General features: G+C 45.7%; 1 protein-coding gene across 4 annotated transcripts; it reads right to left on the bottom strand.

Moving 5' to 3' along the window:
- Positions 1–1,519: 1,519 nt before the first annotated feature.
- On the bottom strand, positions 1,520–14,046 carry LAX1 (lymphocyte transmembrane adaptor 1). Of its 4 annotated transcripts, none has more exons than XM_061159845.1 (6): positions 13,685–14,046; positions 13,151–13,343; positions 10,513–10,622; positions 9,768–9,878; positions 9,019–9,104; positions 1,522–7,174 (listed from the first exon to the last, which is right to left on the bottom strand). In XM_061159845.1, the coding sequence occupies exons 2-6, from the start codon at positions 13,237–13,239 to the stop codon at positions 6,434–6,436; spliced, it is 1,137 nt and encodes a 378-aa protein (XP_061015828.1). In that variant the 5' UTR covers positions 13,240–13,343; positions 13,685–14,046; the 3' UTR covers positions 1,522–6,433. The 4 variants fall into 4 exon arrangements, with proteins under 4 accessions (XP_061015830.1, XP_061015829.1, XP_061015828.1 ...); XM_061159844.1 differs by having other exon boundaries at positions 1,523–7,174; positions 13,151–13,347; positions 13,685–14,045; XM_061159847.1 differs by lacking the exon at positions 10,513–10,622 and having other exon boundaries at positions 1,520–7,174.
- Between the last annotated feature and the right edge of the window lie 1,538 nt (positions 14,047–15,584).

Genomic DNA, 15,584 nt, shown 5'->3' with positions numbered 1-15,584 from the left:
CGGGTACGACTGAAGCGACTGAGCATGCATTCACCATCTAATACTATCACAACAGAGATTAGGTTTCAACATAAGAATTTGCAGTTCAGTTCAGTTCAGTCACTCAGTCGAGTCCGACTCTTTGCGACCCCATGAATCGCAACACGCCAGGCCTCCCTGTCCATCACCAACTCCTGGAGTTTATTCAAACTCATGTCCATCAAGTCGGTGATGCCATCCAGTCATCTCATCCCCTGTCGTCCCCTTCTCCTCCTGCCCCCAATCCCTCCCAGCATCAGGGTCTTTTCCAATGAGTCAACTCTTCACATGAGGTGGCCAAAGTACTGGAGTTTCAGCTTCAGCATCAGTTCTTCCAATGAACACCCAGGACTGATCTCCTTCAGGATGGACTGGTTGGATCTCCTTGCAGTCCAAGGGACTCTCAAGAGTCTTCTCCAACACCACAGTTCAAAAGTATCCATTCTTTGGCGCTCAGCTTTCTTCACAGTCCAACTCTCACGTCCATACATGACCACTGGAAAAACCATAGCCTTGACTAGATGGACCTTTGTTGGCAAAGTAATGTCTCTGCTTTCTAATATGCTGTCTAGATTGGTCATAACTTTCCTTCCAAGGAGTAAGCATCTTTTAATTTCATGGCTGCAGTCACCATCTGCAGTGATTTTGGAGCCCCAAAAAATAAAGTCTGTCACTGTTTCCACTGTTTCCCCATCTATTTCCCATGAGGTGATGGGACCAGATGCCATGATTTTAGTTTTCTGAATGTTGAGCTTTAAGCCAATTTTTTCACTCTCCTCTTTCACTTTCATTAAGAGGCTTTTTAGTTCCTCTTCACTTTCTGCCATAAGGGTGGTGTCATCTGCATATCTGAGGTTATTGATATTTCTCCCGGCAATCTTGATTCCAGCTTGTGCTTCCTCCAGCCCAGCGTTTCTCATGATGTACTCGGCATATAAGTTAAATAAGCAGGGTGACAACATACAGCCTTGATGTACTCCTTTTCCTATTTGGAACCAGTCTGTTGTTCCATGTCCAGTTCTAACTGTTGCTTCCTGACCTGCTTACAGGTTTCTCAAGAGGCAGGTCAGGTGGTCTGGTGGATCACAGTTTATTGTGATCCACACAGTCAAAGCCTTTGGCATAGTCAATAAAGCAGAAATAGATGTTTTTCTGGAAGTCTCTTGCTTTCTCGATGATCCCTTAGGGGCACACAAATGTTCAGTCTCTAGCACATACCCAAGTGCTTGTGAAGCCACTTCAGATGTCCTGTATCTCCCAGGTTTATCCTAGAAGTCCCTTGCCCTGGCACCCTGTTGACATGGTACCAACAAAATGACCTAGGCCCAGATTCCTTCTCTGGTGACACTTTCAGCTTGTAGTCAGCCCCTCCAAAGCCCTTCCTTCCAGTTCTGTCACATACGCTACTTTCTCCTTTTCCTGGGGTGCAGGTCTCTGCAGAAGAGATGGTTAGATGGTTCCCATCCCTGGGGACGGAGGCCGTGAGGAGGAAGGAAACTCCTCCCGACCAGCGTATCCTCAGAGGCCAGCCACAGTCACACTCAGTCTTCTCCTGCAGAGTGGAGGTGCAACGCAGTGGGGAGCAGTGCACGTTAGGACTTATTTTCCTGTTCTCAGTAAGCTCTGAGGGTTTTTGGCTGACCCCTAACAGCTGGTGGTGCTCTGAACTCAGAAATGTGGGCTGTTGTTACACTTTTGATGCTTAGCTTTAAGCCTCGGCCTCCATTCCTGAACCACAGAAAAACATCACTCAACATTTTATAAGGACATGCACTGAACTCGCATCATCACCTGTCAGTTATTGATAACCTGACTTTATCTTGGGCCTTGTGCTAGGAACTAGGGTGAACACAAAGGATTTAATTATATTTTCCTACAGACAAAGGGACTGCAGTTTGATAGGAGAGACTGAATACATACATTAACAGAACCATGCAGAAAACTAACACAAATATCCAAAGCAACAATAGTAGCATGTGCTTTATATCATGTCCCTTTTTGCAGAAAAAGGAACAAAGGCACACTTATTTGAGTGGAATGAACTTAGATGCCTTCACTCCCAGCTTTGTCCATGCTTTAAAATTACTTTCTGTTTTGGCATAACTTTCAGAAAAGTTACAGGGATAGTACAGAGAGTTACCGTACCTTTCACACAGCTTCCCCTGATGCTAAATATGTAACCTTGGTACCTTTGTCAAAACTAAGAAATTAACATTGATACAATGCTATTAACGACTATATGAACTTTCTTCTCTTTTTATTTTTTTTAACCTTTTCCCCCACTAATGTCCTTTTCATGTACTACAATCCAATGCAAGGTATCATGTTCTTAGTCATCACATCTTCTCGGTCTCTGCCGGCCTGACAGTTTCTCCATCCTTCCCTTGTCTGTCATGACTGTAACACTTTAAAGGGTTCTGGTCAGGTATTTGTTGAATGTCATTCAATCTGAGTTTTCTAATGCTTCTCACGATAAGACTGGGGTTGTGGCTTTCAGGGAAGAATACCGCAGGGGTAAAGCGCCCTTGTCCTTGGTCACAGAGCAGCGTAACGTCTATGTGTGTATTTATGCTGTGCTGGGTCCTCACTGCTGCGGGTGGGCTTTCTCCAGGGTGGCAGTGAGGTCTGCTCTCCAGCTGCAGTGCTCAGGTCTCTCACTGCGGGGCCTTCTCTTGTTGCAGAGCCCAGGCTGCAGGCACGAGGGCGTCAGGAGCTCCGGCATACGGCTCGGTAGTTATGGCTCACAAGCTTGGATGCCTCTTGGCATGTGGACTCTTCCTGGACCAGGGGTCGAACTCTTGTCCCCTGCATTGGCAGGCAGATTCTTAACTACTGGACCACCAGGGAAGTCCACAACATAGCTTAACAATGGTGAGTTGACCTTGATCACATGGTTAAGGCAGTGTCTATCAAGTTTAGAAACCAAGGTCTGAGAGATGAGTACATTCATTCCTACTGGAGCATCACTGATTCTAGACCTTCCAGTGCACAGAGAAAATACACATGTATAATAGCCTACATATATACAAGATTCTTCACTGTAGATTTACTATTTTCTCTTTTCCACATTCTTTTCCTTAGAAAAGAGTCACTAAATCCAGCCCACACCAAAGGTGAAGGGAATTAAGTGCCAAGAGAAGTATCAAATAATTTATGGATAAACATTAAAACCATCACAGTAGTGAATAAATATTTGAAGGGAGATTCTTTGAAGTTATGAAATTATCTTATTTTTCCATACGGTGCCACCTGCTAATTTTACCGTTCATCAGGACTTGCCCAAAGCAGAATTATAGTAGGGGTTCGTGGATATTTATTTTATTCTTTAAGTTATAAATCTACATTATAAATATTTATTTTTATTGCTTAAATTGTTCTAGTTACCTGTGGGAGTGCTTTCAGTTGGCTCCTTTTGACATGCTCTCATCTTGTCTTCTTTCTTCCCCTGACCCCTTGCTTCTTTCTTTTCTTTCCTTTTCTACATGGTGGTCAAACTCATCTTGTGTTTTCCCTGCCTCAGCTCTAAAACCAGCTATTCCTCCAAGGAGTTCTGGTTCCTTTTATCGGACAATGATATTTAGAAACCAAGATCTGGGAGAATCATTGCTTCTAGACCCTCTAGTGGGCAGAATTAGGAAACACACGCATATATACTAGCCTATGTATTTGTGTGTGTGAGTGTGTCTGTGTGTGTGTCGGGAGCCGGCACACGAGATCCCACCCATGACAAGGTCATGAGGGAGAAAACCTGATGGGCAAGGCGGATCAGGTTTTCAGGGATTTCGAAAAGCTGCCCCGGCGCTCACCTTAAAGATGATCTCTGTCTTTCTGATGCTTGCTATATTAGACTACTCCCTAATTTCTGTGACAAGGGTAGAAGGCCCCTCCCAATCTCTTTCCAAACAGAATCAACTTAGAACTTTAATTAATATGTCCGCCGGACGGTGGTATCCTATAAGATTATCCAGGATGAAAGGAGTGTTTCAATTTAGACCCATTTGCTGGCATTCTAGCCTGCTTGGCAAATGCATACTAATGCACATGACTGCTCACGAAAACTTAATCATAAACAGCATAAAGAATCTGATCACATAAAGGCCCTAATAGGCACAGAGCCCTTCGGGAGGTGAGGAAGCCCTATTAGGGAACATAAAAATATTATTTTAAAAGTGGTTATAGTTAAAGATTTAGAAAAATAAGAGTTTAGAATTGTTAATTTTAACCAGGAATGCTAAACAGAGGCTGCCTCAACGGAGCTGCAGAGTCTTTGTGTGGTAAACCTTTTAGATAAATTTAACTGATAACTTCTGCAAAAGGACTGACCTTTGTGTTCATTAAAGAATAGATTACGGAAAACAGCTTTGCATTCACCTAGGTCATAAAATGTCAGTAGGCCCCAAGGCCAGAAGATAACGTACAAGACCCTCATAAACAAAGAAGTATGCAGAAAACACCCTGGTTTCATGAAGTACAAGCTGATGTAATGTTAAACTATCTTCCCCTTAGAAATGTACTAATTTACGGTATAAAAGCCACAGTAAAAAATAAAGCATTGCCAGACTCTGCCAGACCCTGCAAACACCCCCATCTGGTCATTCTCTCTCTCTGTCTCTCTCTCTCTCTCGCCAATGCCGTTCATCCTGAGGGTATCCCCTGGATCCTGTCGGGGCTGGACCCCGGCAAGTGGCTGACTCTTTGTGACCCCATGGACTGTAGCCCACCAGGCTCCACTGTCTCTGGAATTTCCCAGGCAAGAATACCGAGTGGGTTGCCATTTCCTTCTCCGCAGGACCGTCCCAACCCAGGGGTTTTACCTGCGTCTCCTCTGTTGGCAGGCAGATTTTTTTACCACTGTGCCATCTGGGAAGCCTACGTGTGCACTCATCTGTATTTCCTTTTCTACTTGCTTATTTATTACCTCTTTCTCTGAGAGTAAGAAATCTGCCTCTCCTTACCTGTATCTTATTTACTTATTTGTTCAACTCGAGGATAGACTTAGCTTCAAAACTGCTAAACTATATTCCCATGAGACACAAATTTATCAATTACACTGCAGTGTTTGTGTTCAGCTCTTCGTGTCTTTATCTTACATTTTTAAGCAAAATATTGTTTTCCAAAGTTACTTAAGCCAGCTCAATTTTCCCCCACTCCCTTCAGTGAGATTATGCCATACATTTGTAAAACCAATTCAATTTTTAAAAAACTTTTACAAAAATTTTCAATTTTTACAATCTGCATTATATTGTGGGGCCCCCAACAGCCTGGTGAATTTTTAAAATTTGCATAGAATAAAGTCATTCTTTGTGCTGTACAGGCTTTTTTTGTGTGTTTTGACAAATGCATACAGTCAAGTATCAATCACCTTATAGAAACATTATCCTAAAAATCTCCTTGTACAGCTCCTTTGTTCCTGCTTCCCAAATCTCTCAACCACTGATCTGGTTTCTGCCTCTACAGTTTTGCTTTTTTCAGAAATGTCATTTAAGTAGAACCATACAATGTGTAGATTTTTAGGTATAGCTTCTTTCACTTATCAAAATGTGTTTATTTGTCCATGTTGTTGCATAAACCTATATACTTCACTCCTTTTTACCGGTGAGTGTGGATAAATTCATTGTGTGGATATAGGACAGCTTGTTTATCCATTCACCTGTTGAAAGACTTATTTATTTCTAAGTTTTCACAATTATGAATAAAGCTGCTATAAACAGTAATGTATGAGGTTTTTTTTTTTCTCTTGTGAACAGAAACTTTATACTTGGATAAATACCTAATAGTGGAATGACTGGGTTATATAATAAGTGTATGTTTTTAAGAAACTGATGAACAATTTTCCAGAGTGAAGGGTATGGCTTGCAATCCCCTCAGCGATGATGAGCATTATTATTCTGTGTTTTCTCCAGCGTTTGGTGGTCCACACTCATTCTAGAGTGGAAACTCTCCCTCCCCACCCCACTCCAGCTTCTTCATTCCTTTTGGCCTCTGCCTGGATTACCAGATAACCTGTATTCTTTCTTTGCAGCCTGCCATTATTGGCAAAGGTAATGATTTTAGGCTACATCATGTTTCCACTGTGCACTAAAGGACTCTTCCATTTTTGGCCTCCTAACAATTCTGTAAGGTAGTTTCAGCAAACATTCTTAAGTTGGTACGAGAAGTAACAGAAACTTGCTGAGAAGAATTACTTTCTGGCTTTCTCGAAACTCTGCTTTTGAGAGGCCCTTAGCTCCCTACTCATTTCGTCTCCTTAGCCTAACCAAATGAAACCACTGAAATAAATACAGGGTCATCAAGGGTGAATCTGGCAGCAGCGACCACTTCGTGTGGCTTGCCGGCTGGCTGGCTGGGTCTTAGTTTGTGAGGAAAGAGCCGCGGGTCAGGCCGCTGCTCAGCCCCCGGCTCTTGCCTCGGCAGCTCACACATTCTCATAGTCGTGAGAGTCCTCACTTGACGTCTCTTCTGCACGTTTCCACGGACCGTTCTCACTGTGGGCAGACGACTGACAGGCCACATAATCCTTTAAAGCCAGGAAGCTCCCTGACTGCACGGCAGGTGGGACGTGGGTCTCTGGACCATCTGTCCTGCCCTCTACATGGTCTGTGTTTGAGGATGTCACTTCCTCCTCCTGCTGCTTGTTGCTACTGGGACCTGGTGGTACATTTTCATAATCCCTGCGGCACTGAAACATTCCCCGGAGCTGCTTCCCTTGGGGAGTCCCGAGATCCAACTCTGCCACGTTGACATAGTCATTTGAGGTCTGAGAAGACCCTTCCCCATCGCTGAGTGGATCACTGTTCTCAGTTCCTGGAGACCCCAAACTGGTGCAGTCACTGGCGTTCCCACAACCCTCATCTATTTCTTCAGACAGCGCCAGCTCCTTGGTACTTGGGAGGATGAAGAGGTTCCCAGGAGGGTTACTGGTAGAAGCCAAAGTCTCAGCAATCTCCTTTGCTGTGGGGATATTGACATAATCTCTTGACTCCTCTGAAGAAGTGCTCGGATAACCTCTTGAAGCTCTGACATTGACATAGTGAGCTGAGGGAGCAAGATTTCCACACAACTGGGGCCGCATGGCATTGTCATAGATGCCCACTGCATACCCCATGGCGTGAGTATGGGCTCCGTGCATGTGGAGAGCATCGCCTGCTTGGGAGGGCTGTAAGGAAGAAGAGAAAGCGTGTGACAGGGTAGGAGTAGAAATAAGGGCAAACTCTTTCTTCTTCCACACCCAGTACTATTACACCTAATGGTTCCTTCACTCAGAGAAAAGCTCTGAATCAAGGGTCTCAAACACAAGGCTTCTGACGCTAGGCTGGGATGAGTGAAGTAGGCTGGGTTTAAGAAAAGCAGCCGTGTAAATGTGACAATAAATTGTAACTGGTTTTTTGCCACACTGTGGGGGTTCAGTGGGGGAAGTATTATGAACTAGAGAGATCTTGCCACCCCAGAACATATTGCTAGGCCCAGCATAGTGGCTAAAGGTAGAGGCTTAGGTTCAGATTGAGGGTGCAAGTCCTAACCTTACCACTCTGTGCTGAGTTTACACAAGTTACCTAATCTCACTGTGCCTCAGCTTCCAAACTTATAAAATGGGGATAATCATAATAATATCAATACTACGAGGTTTTTGTGAAGAAAAAAATGAATTATTGCCTGTAAATTGTTTAGCTCCTGGCACAAAGGAAACACTACGAAATGCTTGCTATTGTTAGCATGGGTGTAGCTGACACACAGATCAGCTATGGTCATTGAGGAATGCTGGTCTGATTTCCAGAACGTCTGATTTTCAAAAAAGGCTGGATATCTGGACTTCAGTGTGAAATCTCTTAGGTTTTTAAATGTTGGCAACTGGTTCAAACCTTCAAACAATATAGAGTACAATCCAAACGTGTTTGTAGGTTTAAGTCAGCTTGAGATCTAATCTCTAAGTGCAAAATCCCCGCAGGGCTCAGCTGAATCCGAGAACTAGCTTAAGCAGTGGATTTCCTCCATTCTTCCTTTTATAGCCACGTGGACTTGCTGCCCTAGGAAGTCTTACAAGCAGGACCAGAGCCTAAGAATGGGACATGCGAGAGGAGAAGGAAGCAAATGTGGCGACTTGGAGGCGGCCACGTGGTCATCAAACCTGCGCCCCTGGGTAAGGAAAGGCCGGGTAACGAGCCAATCAGCAGCCCTGGGTAAAGAAAGGCTGCCGGGTAACGAGCCAATCAGCAGCCCTGGGTAAAGAAAGGCTGCCGGGTAACGAGCCAATCAGCAGCCCTGGGTAAAGAAAGGCTGCCGGGTAACGAGCCAATCAGCAGCAGTGGCACCATGGCCGTACTCACCCAGGGACGCCGTCAAACCGAAGAAAAAAATTATTTGAACAAGCTAATGAGGACTTATCTATGGAAACGAGCGCCCTGATCTTCATAGCAGTCCCTCTGCCCCATACTGCTGTGCGTCTCCTCCTTTGGAGCTGCCTTCGGAGCCAGACGCAAAGGTATCCCCAACATGCTCAACACTTTTTACACCAGTCGCAGTGCTGAGTGACTTATGAGTATTTCGGCTCTGGAGGAAGATTGAAACAATTTGACATAGGCTTGGAAGTAATTCCCAAAGCAGAACCTTAAGGGTGCTTTGAGCACCAACAGCCCTGTTGGAAAATTTATGTACCCTCCCAAGATAATTAAGGTACAGGAGACAACCCTTATTTGGGAAAACACATTATCATGTCTTTGTTAAGGCAATACATTTCAGTTCCAACAAGTGTCCTTGAATACATGTGCCTTGGTTCCCTTCTTAAAATCTCAAGCACTTGCTCCTCTCTTTCTAAATTTTTTGCCTTGGGTGGTAGGGCAGTTCTGAGGCTAGTCTTCCCATTTATTAATAGGGCCTGGGGTGCCAAAGGACATGCCCTTTATAGTGAAACAAGAAGCAAAACCTAGAACTCTTGCACTTCAGCTCTTCTGCCAGAGACATGTCATTTCTCCCAAAGGGACTGTCGTTTCGCTTGACTCTTACCACATGCTCTGAGGGAGGGCTGTCAGAATTCCTGGAGAGGAGGCTTTCGGTGCTGACAATACGGATGCTCCTTGAGGGATGTCTTCCTGAAAGGACAGAGAGCAAACCCTGAGCATGGTCAGCCAGTCCTCCAAGTGCTTCAGCCTGTTCAGTCCTCACATTCTGGGTGAAGTGGATCTGTGTGATATCTGGTATTTGGGGGTCAGCGTTCTGTGGGGAGAGGGTCAGGGCTACAAGGATGATGAGCTGGGAGACCTGGAACACTCCTCAGCCAGCTGAGGACAAACGGACACTAGCGCAGGAATCAAGGAAGCTGGCTGGGAGCAGGCTTCTCGGGTGAGCCCTCCCTGACATGAGGCTGGTGGCCATGTTCTCCTCCTGTGTGTCTTTCCCAACCTTAGACATACCCAGCTAACTGCATCAAGGAAACCAGAACTGTAATCTGTGTAGTCAAATTATCATGCTGTACTCTATAAACTCATACAGTGACATATGTCAATCATTTCTCAATGAAGTTGGAGAAAACCCCAAACCAGATCCCTGATCCCGATGACTCCCTGCTCCCTCTTCAAGCCCCCAGACCCCACTAGAGGTGAACCTTGCCGTCTGTCTGTCCCGCCTTCTCGCCTGCTCCCTGAAGAGCAGGTCAGTAGCATGCTTAGAAGAAGACGCTTTTGTAGGTGAGATGTATATTCTGGAGGCAGAAGTTCTGTAGGCCTGGATTCCATGGATTAGAAAGAAAAACCTACCCGGCTCTTCTTGTCTTCGGGGCAAGAGGTCATAAATATTTTTGGCTCGTTGTCTGGGTCGAGGCAGAGTCAACAAGGGCATGAGGGTAACTCGGAGGTAGGGAACTTGCCCTGCAAGACAATGAGAGACACAGAGGTCGTGGCTGGGCTTAGTTGCACAGAATGTGGGGACCCTTGGGGAAGAGATGGCGCCTGAAAATATTCCCCACCCTCACCATGTATTATGAAAAATGTGTTTCCAGACTTGACCAATGCCTTTGAGCTAGAAGAACAGGGGACTCAGGAGACAGAAGCAGGAAGAAGAAATGGGCACAGGGTACCAGGGCATGGCTTTCAGAGTGAGGCTCCACTCAGCACAGAGCCTTTCAGAGCCACAGCTTGTGATCCTGACGGAGACAAGGACCTGTGTGTTAGGTGAGGACAGAGGACTCCTCGGTGCAGCAGTTTAGCTCTGGAGGGCAATATATGTGTCTGTGCTCAGTCATGTCTGACTCCATGTGACCCCACGGACTGTTGCCTGCCAGGCCCCTGTCCATGGGATTTTTCCAGACAAGAATACTGGAGTGGGTTGCCGTTTCCTCCTCTAGGGGATCTTCCCAACCCAGGGATCAAATCTACATCTCCTGCATCTCCTGCATTGGCAGGCAGATTATTTACCACTGTGCCATCTGAGAACTGGGCTTTAAATTCCTGACTAGACAATTGATCATAGTGTGTCTCAACTTTGGACAAACAAGGGACTCACGCTTCTTCCGTTTACTGCAGTTCCACAGGACGCAGAAAACTGCAACAACCAGGAGGATGGCAAGGAGAGCCGCAAACCCAGAAAAGATGCTGCTGCTGTGGTCTTCAGCTCTGTGAGGAAAACCAAGGGCCATGATCCAGCCATGGGGCGAGGAGGGGGGAAGACGCTTCCTTCAAGAGGTAGGACTCAAGGATTTGAGGTGGGAGCCGAGTGAAGGAACTCTGAGCGGGATGGGCTGGGTGGTGGAAGAGAGGGTTATCTCCTTATGGAGAGAGGGGAAGAGGATGTGGGAGAAGAGAGCTAGCCCTTCTGAATGTTCACTGGATGCCAGTGGTTTGCATTAAAGCTTATTTAATCTGTACAACAATCCCATCTCTCTTTGTGACCAAGGAATCTGAGATTTAGACTCAGTAAGGTAGAGTAACATATGGAAGATCACATAGGTAGGAAGGAGCATGATGGAATGTGAATCTAGGTCTGTTTGGCCCCAAAGACTGTTCTTTCTACGGTTTCACAGTGTCTCCCAAACTTGTCAAGTCCATTTGCTCCTGCTTAACCTGTTCCCTGCCCCTCAGCTTTCTGTCTTGCTTGGAAGAGATTATCCAGTTGCGATTACGGAACAGCTCTGGGACAAGAGTCCAGGTTGCTTGCATTTTAATAATCTCGGTGGCATCAACTCGTGGAGCTGGTCTTCAGGCAACACTCTGCTATTCTGTGGAACGTGACCAATGCAAATGCACTGAGTTAAGTTCCAGGCTACTTGTAATTCCTGGGCAGGGCCAGAGCTACTGCTCTGCTTTGGCTATAGGAAGCAGCCAGTTGAGGTTACACAATGCATCATTAGTGAAACTGCCTCTCCAAATACTAGAAACCAGGTCATCCATTAGGGAAGGTTTTTGTCCTTATGAGTTCTAGACTTGTTCACCCAATTTCATACTGGACATTCCCATGTGGTAACCTAATAGACATCTCAAACCAAAAATGTTTAAAACAGAACTCCTGTTCTCCCCCCACCCCCCATAAACCTGTTCCTCTGCTGTTTCTCGTCATCTAATGGCTCGGCCAAAACCTTGGAGTCATCTGTGAATGTTTTCTTTTTCACACCCTGCTGCTAGTTAACCAGCAGTTGCTATCTGCTCAACCTGCACGTCTACCCCAAAGCATCACCTCTTGCTCCTGCATTGCCACTACCTTGGTCTGAGCCACCGTGAGTTCCACACAGACCTTTGCAAGAACCTCTCCAATGATCTCCTTGCTTTCACTCTTGGCCCCAACATACTACCTTCACACAGGGGCCAGAGCTATCCTCTAAACAGTTAAATCAAATCACGTGCCGCCTCTGCTTGCAACCCCCCATGACTTCTCATCACACTTGGGATAGCATCCATAGTCCCTAACCGGCGAGAATGTCACAGCCTCTTCTCTTCTGCCTTTGCCTGCCTCTGACCTCCTTTCCTACTGTTTTCCCTCTGACCTTGATGACCAGGACTCCATGCTGTTTCCAGCAAAGCACAGTCTTGTCTCAGTCCCGCTGCTCCCTCTCCCTCAGTTCAATTCCCTCATTTCATTTAGGTCTCTTCTGAAATGTCACGTGCTCACATAGGTCCTCCCCGGTCACACCCTCCTCAGTGCTCTCGGGCAGCCCCCTTACTCTGCCCTGGTTTTTCTCCGTAGCACTTAGGACTGACTGATGTTACACTAGCCATGCTTTTGTTCACCTGTCTGTATCTGACTCTTCCACTTAACTGTAACCTCCAGGAGGTGGTCCTTGCCTGTCCTGTTCACCTTGTGCCTGCAACAGTGCCTGGCACCCAGTAGGAACCTGGTGGATATGTTAAATTAATGAATGAATAAATTAACAAATGAATGGATATAGAAATAGTATTGGAGGAGTGCTGCAGGATTCTACTTTATGAATTCATTCCCCATCAATGACCTTGTCCACCAGCAGGGGACATGTATTTGTTTGTCATGGTAATGACATTTACCTCCCCAAACTACAGTGATTTTAAATTTATTGCTGTTGAGCTGTGGTTTTATCATCGCACTGAAATCAATACCTCTCAGTGTCAAAGTTTCAACTATTGATGGACTTTTTGTTAATATAATATTGAAGGTTTTAGCTGTAAGATTTACATCTATGATTAATTCTGTGAGATTTTAGGATCTAAGGATGTATCTTTATCATCTCTATGATTCCATTTTTTATTCACAGCAAGTGTTTAGGACCTAAAGCACACCTGTGTAAAGAGTGGGCCGTTTGTCTCCATCGGAGCAGAAACTGGTTTTTGTTTCTGTTTCTCTGAGGAGTGATCGGTGGGACTTGAAAAAGGAAAGCTCAAGGACTGCCATGAGGGCCTCTGAGCATGAGAAACCCAACCATGTCAGGAAGCCAGCTCTAAGGAAGTGGTGTGTTATCATATTTTCTCTCTTCCCAACAACTCCTTTCTCTTCTCAATACCTATTCCTTTCCTCCCGGCAGTTCTGAGCAAACCTCTCTGAGCCCAGGGTTTATTGGTCTTAGGAGACGAGAGCCTGGTGAGGGGTGGCAAGGCTGCTGGGGTAGAAGCCTCCCAGGATAGACCAGGACCCTCTTTCTAAATCAGGGGAGGGGAGCGCTAACCGCCCCCGCACTCACTTGTCCAGACTGCCGAGGGTTCCCTGCAGAGTGCTGGGCTCTGAGGTCCTCCCTGTGGTCTCCGAGTGCACTGATGTGGTGACATCCATTATTCCGCGACCCTCTTGGGCTTCAGCTTCTCCTCCTAGGCCTTCTCTTAATCGTCATCAGTTTGCCAGCTGGTCTGCCACTTTTCCTGTCTCTTCTTAAACTGCTGACTTTCAAGAGAAAAGGCAGGATTGGTTTGTGTTTTGCATATAATCCCGTGTAGTATAAGCATTTTTTTTAGTAGATAAAAATGACAGAAATCCTCCTGGTTTCCATTTTCTGAACATTCCCTAACATACAACATTTTACTCTCAAATTTTCATCTTCTTAAATTTTTATTTATCAAAATCCATCACAAAAAGCCTATTGGTTTTTATTTCTTCCTTTCTAAAGCTTCCAGTCTGTCTTTCTAGAACTTTCTCTCCCCCAACCAACTCTACCTTGTGTCTGTCCCTGAAATGTCAGGCTGACTTGACCCAAAATACAAAACAACGAGCTTGGCTCTACCTGAATGTGGCTGCGATGCTAACTGCGGCAGGGGAGAGCTCTTCTGGGTGCGGAGCTCCTCAGCTCGGCTCAGGGGGACGCCAGACGCTCTGCCTTGTGGCGGGGACGTGCGGGACGCCGAGGGGGAGACGGCCAAGAGGGCAGAGACAGGCTCCTTGAGAAGCTCATCTTCCCCCAACCCCCAAAGCAGAGAGAAGAGAGCAAACACTTTGCCAGAATGGAAACAGATAGTCAGCTACAGGAAGCAATACCACCAACGTGCTAATGAAGCCTGGGGCCCAGGAAATGCCGCTCAGCTCTCAATATGATAGAAGCAAGGGCGCCTGCACCCTGTTCCCTGGGCTGGCTGATGTGCTGTGGTCTGTGGGGGGCATGATTCAAGAGGAGTCAAGGTCATAGGGCATTTGTGATTGCTCGCCCTGGGTTTCTGTGATACTGAGATTTTTATCAGCCTCCAGATTGACAGTGTTTGTTTCAGCAGGCCTGAGGAGCACTGGAAGGCGCTTTTTAGAAACAAACAGAGGTTTCTGGTGTCTGCGGCTGATTCATGGGTGAAGGGTGATCCATTGCTGCAGCACTTGTGCTGGGATTGGAAGCGAGAGGACTTCCCAGACCTGATGCCAAGAGCAGATGGCGTGGGAATGGGGAATCTGGAAGATGGCAGGTGGGAGAGCAGACAGAACCAAACCTCAGAACCCTGACAGCTACTTAAAAATTTTTTCAAGAACTTCCCCATACCTGCGACCATCTCAAGGTCTTATCTCATGTGATCTTATCATCTACACAGCTTGTTGCGTCAGCCGAGTCTTCCATCCTCTCTTATTTTCTCCTGCCTCCATGCTTGAGAGAAACAGCCTCCTCACATGAGGCTCCCAGGCCTCAGACTGAGCTCTGGGTTTCCCGGCCCTGGCTGCACACCTTCCCTCCCCACGGTAGACCAGTTAAACCAACCACTCAAAACACAAAACAGATATCTGAAGTTATTCGTCGTGATAGTAGAAGAAAACTATTCACTCCTGGTGACAGGATATGTGTTTCAAACCTGATTGCTCTAGTGTTATCTTTAACCACTTTATCAGTGCAAAGAAATAGAGGAAAACAATAGAATGGAAAAGACTAGAGATCTCTTCAAGAAAATTAGAGATACCAAGGGAACATTTCATGTAAAGATGAGCACAATAAAGTAGAAACGGTATGGACCTAACAGAAGCAGAAGATATTAAGAAAAGGTGGCAAGAATACACAGAACTATACAAAAAAACAGCTTAATGACCCAGATAACCATGATGGTGTGATCATTCACCTGGAGCCAGACATCCTGGAATGTGAAGTCATCACTATGAACAAAGTACTGGAGGTGATGGTATTCCAGTTGAGCTATTTCAAATCCTAAAAGAGAATGCTATGAAAGTACTATACTCAATATGCCAGCAAATTTGGAAAACTCAGCAGTGGCCACAGGACTGGAAAAGGTCAGTTTTCATTCCAATCCCAAAGAATGGCAATCCCAAAGAATGCTCAAACTACTGCACAATTGCACTCATCTCACATGCTAGCAAAGTACTCAAAATTCTCCAAGCCAGGCTTCAACAATACATGAACTGTGAACTTCCAGATGTCCAAGCTGGATTTAGAAAAGGCAGAAGAACTAGAGATCAAACTGCCAACATCTGCTGGATCATAGAAAAAGCAAGAGAATTCCAGAAAAACATCTACTTCTGCTTTATTGACTATGACAAAGCCTTTGACTGTGTGGATCACAACAAACTGTGGAAAATTCTTAGATAGGAATACCAGATCACCTTACCTGCCTCCTGAGAAATCTGTATGCAGGTCAAGAAGCAACAATTAGAACCTGACATGGAACAATGGACTGGTTCCAGATTGGGAAAGGAGTACA

Source organism: Dama dama, chromosome 14 (genome assembly GCF_033118175.1).
Source record: "Dama dama isolate Ldn47 chromosome 14, ASM3311817v1, whole genome shotgun sequence".
Taxonomy (NCBI): domain Eukaryota; kingdom Metazoa; phylum Chordata; class Mammalia; order Artiodactyla; family Cervidae; genus Dama; species Dama dama.
The sequence above is the reverse complement of the archived record's forward strand: the minus strand, read 5'-3'. Positions and strand labels throughout refer to the sequence as shown.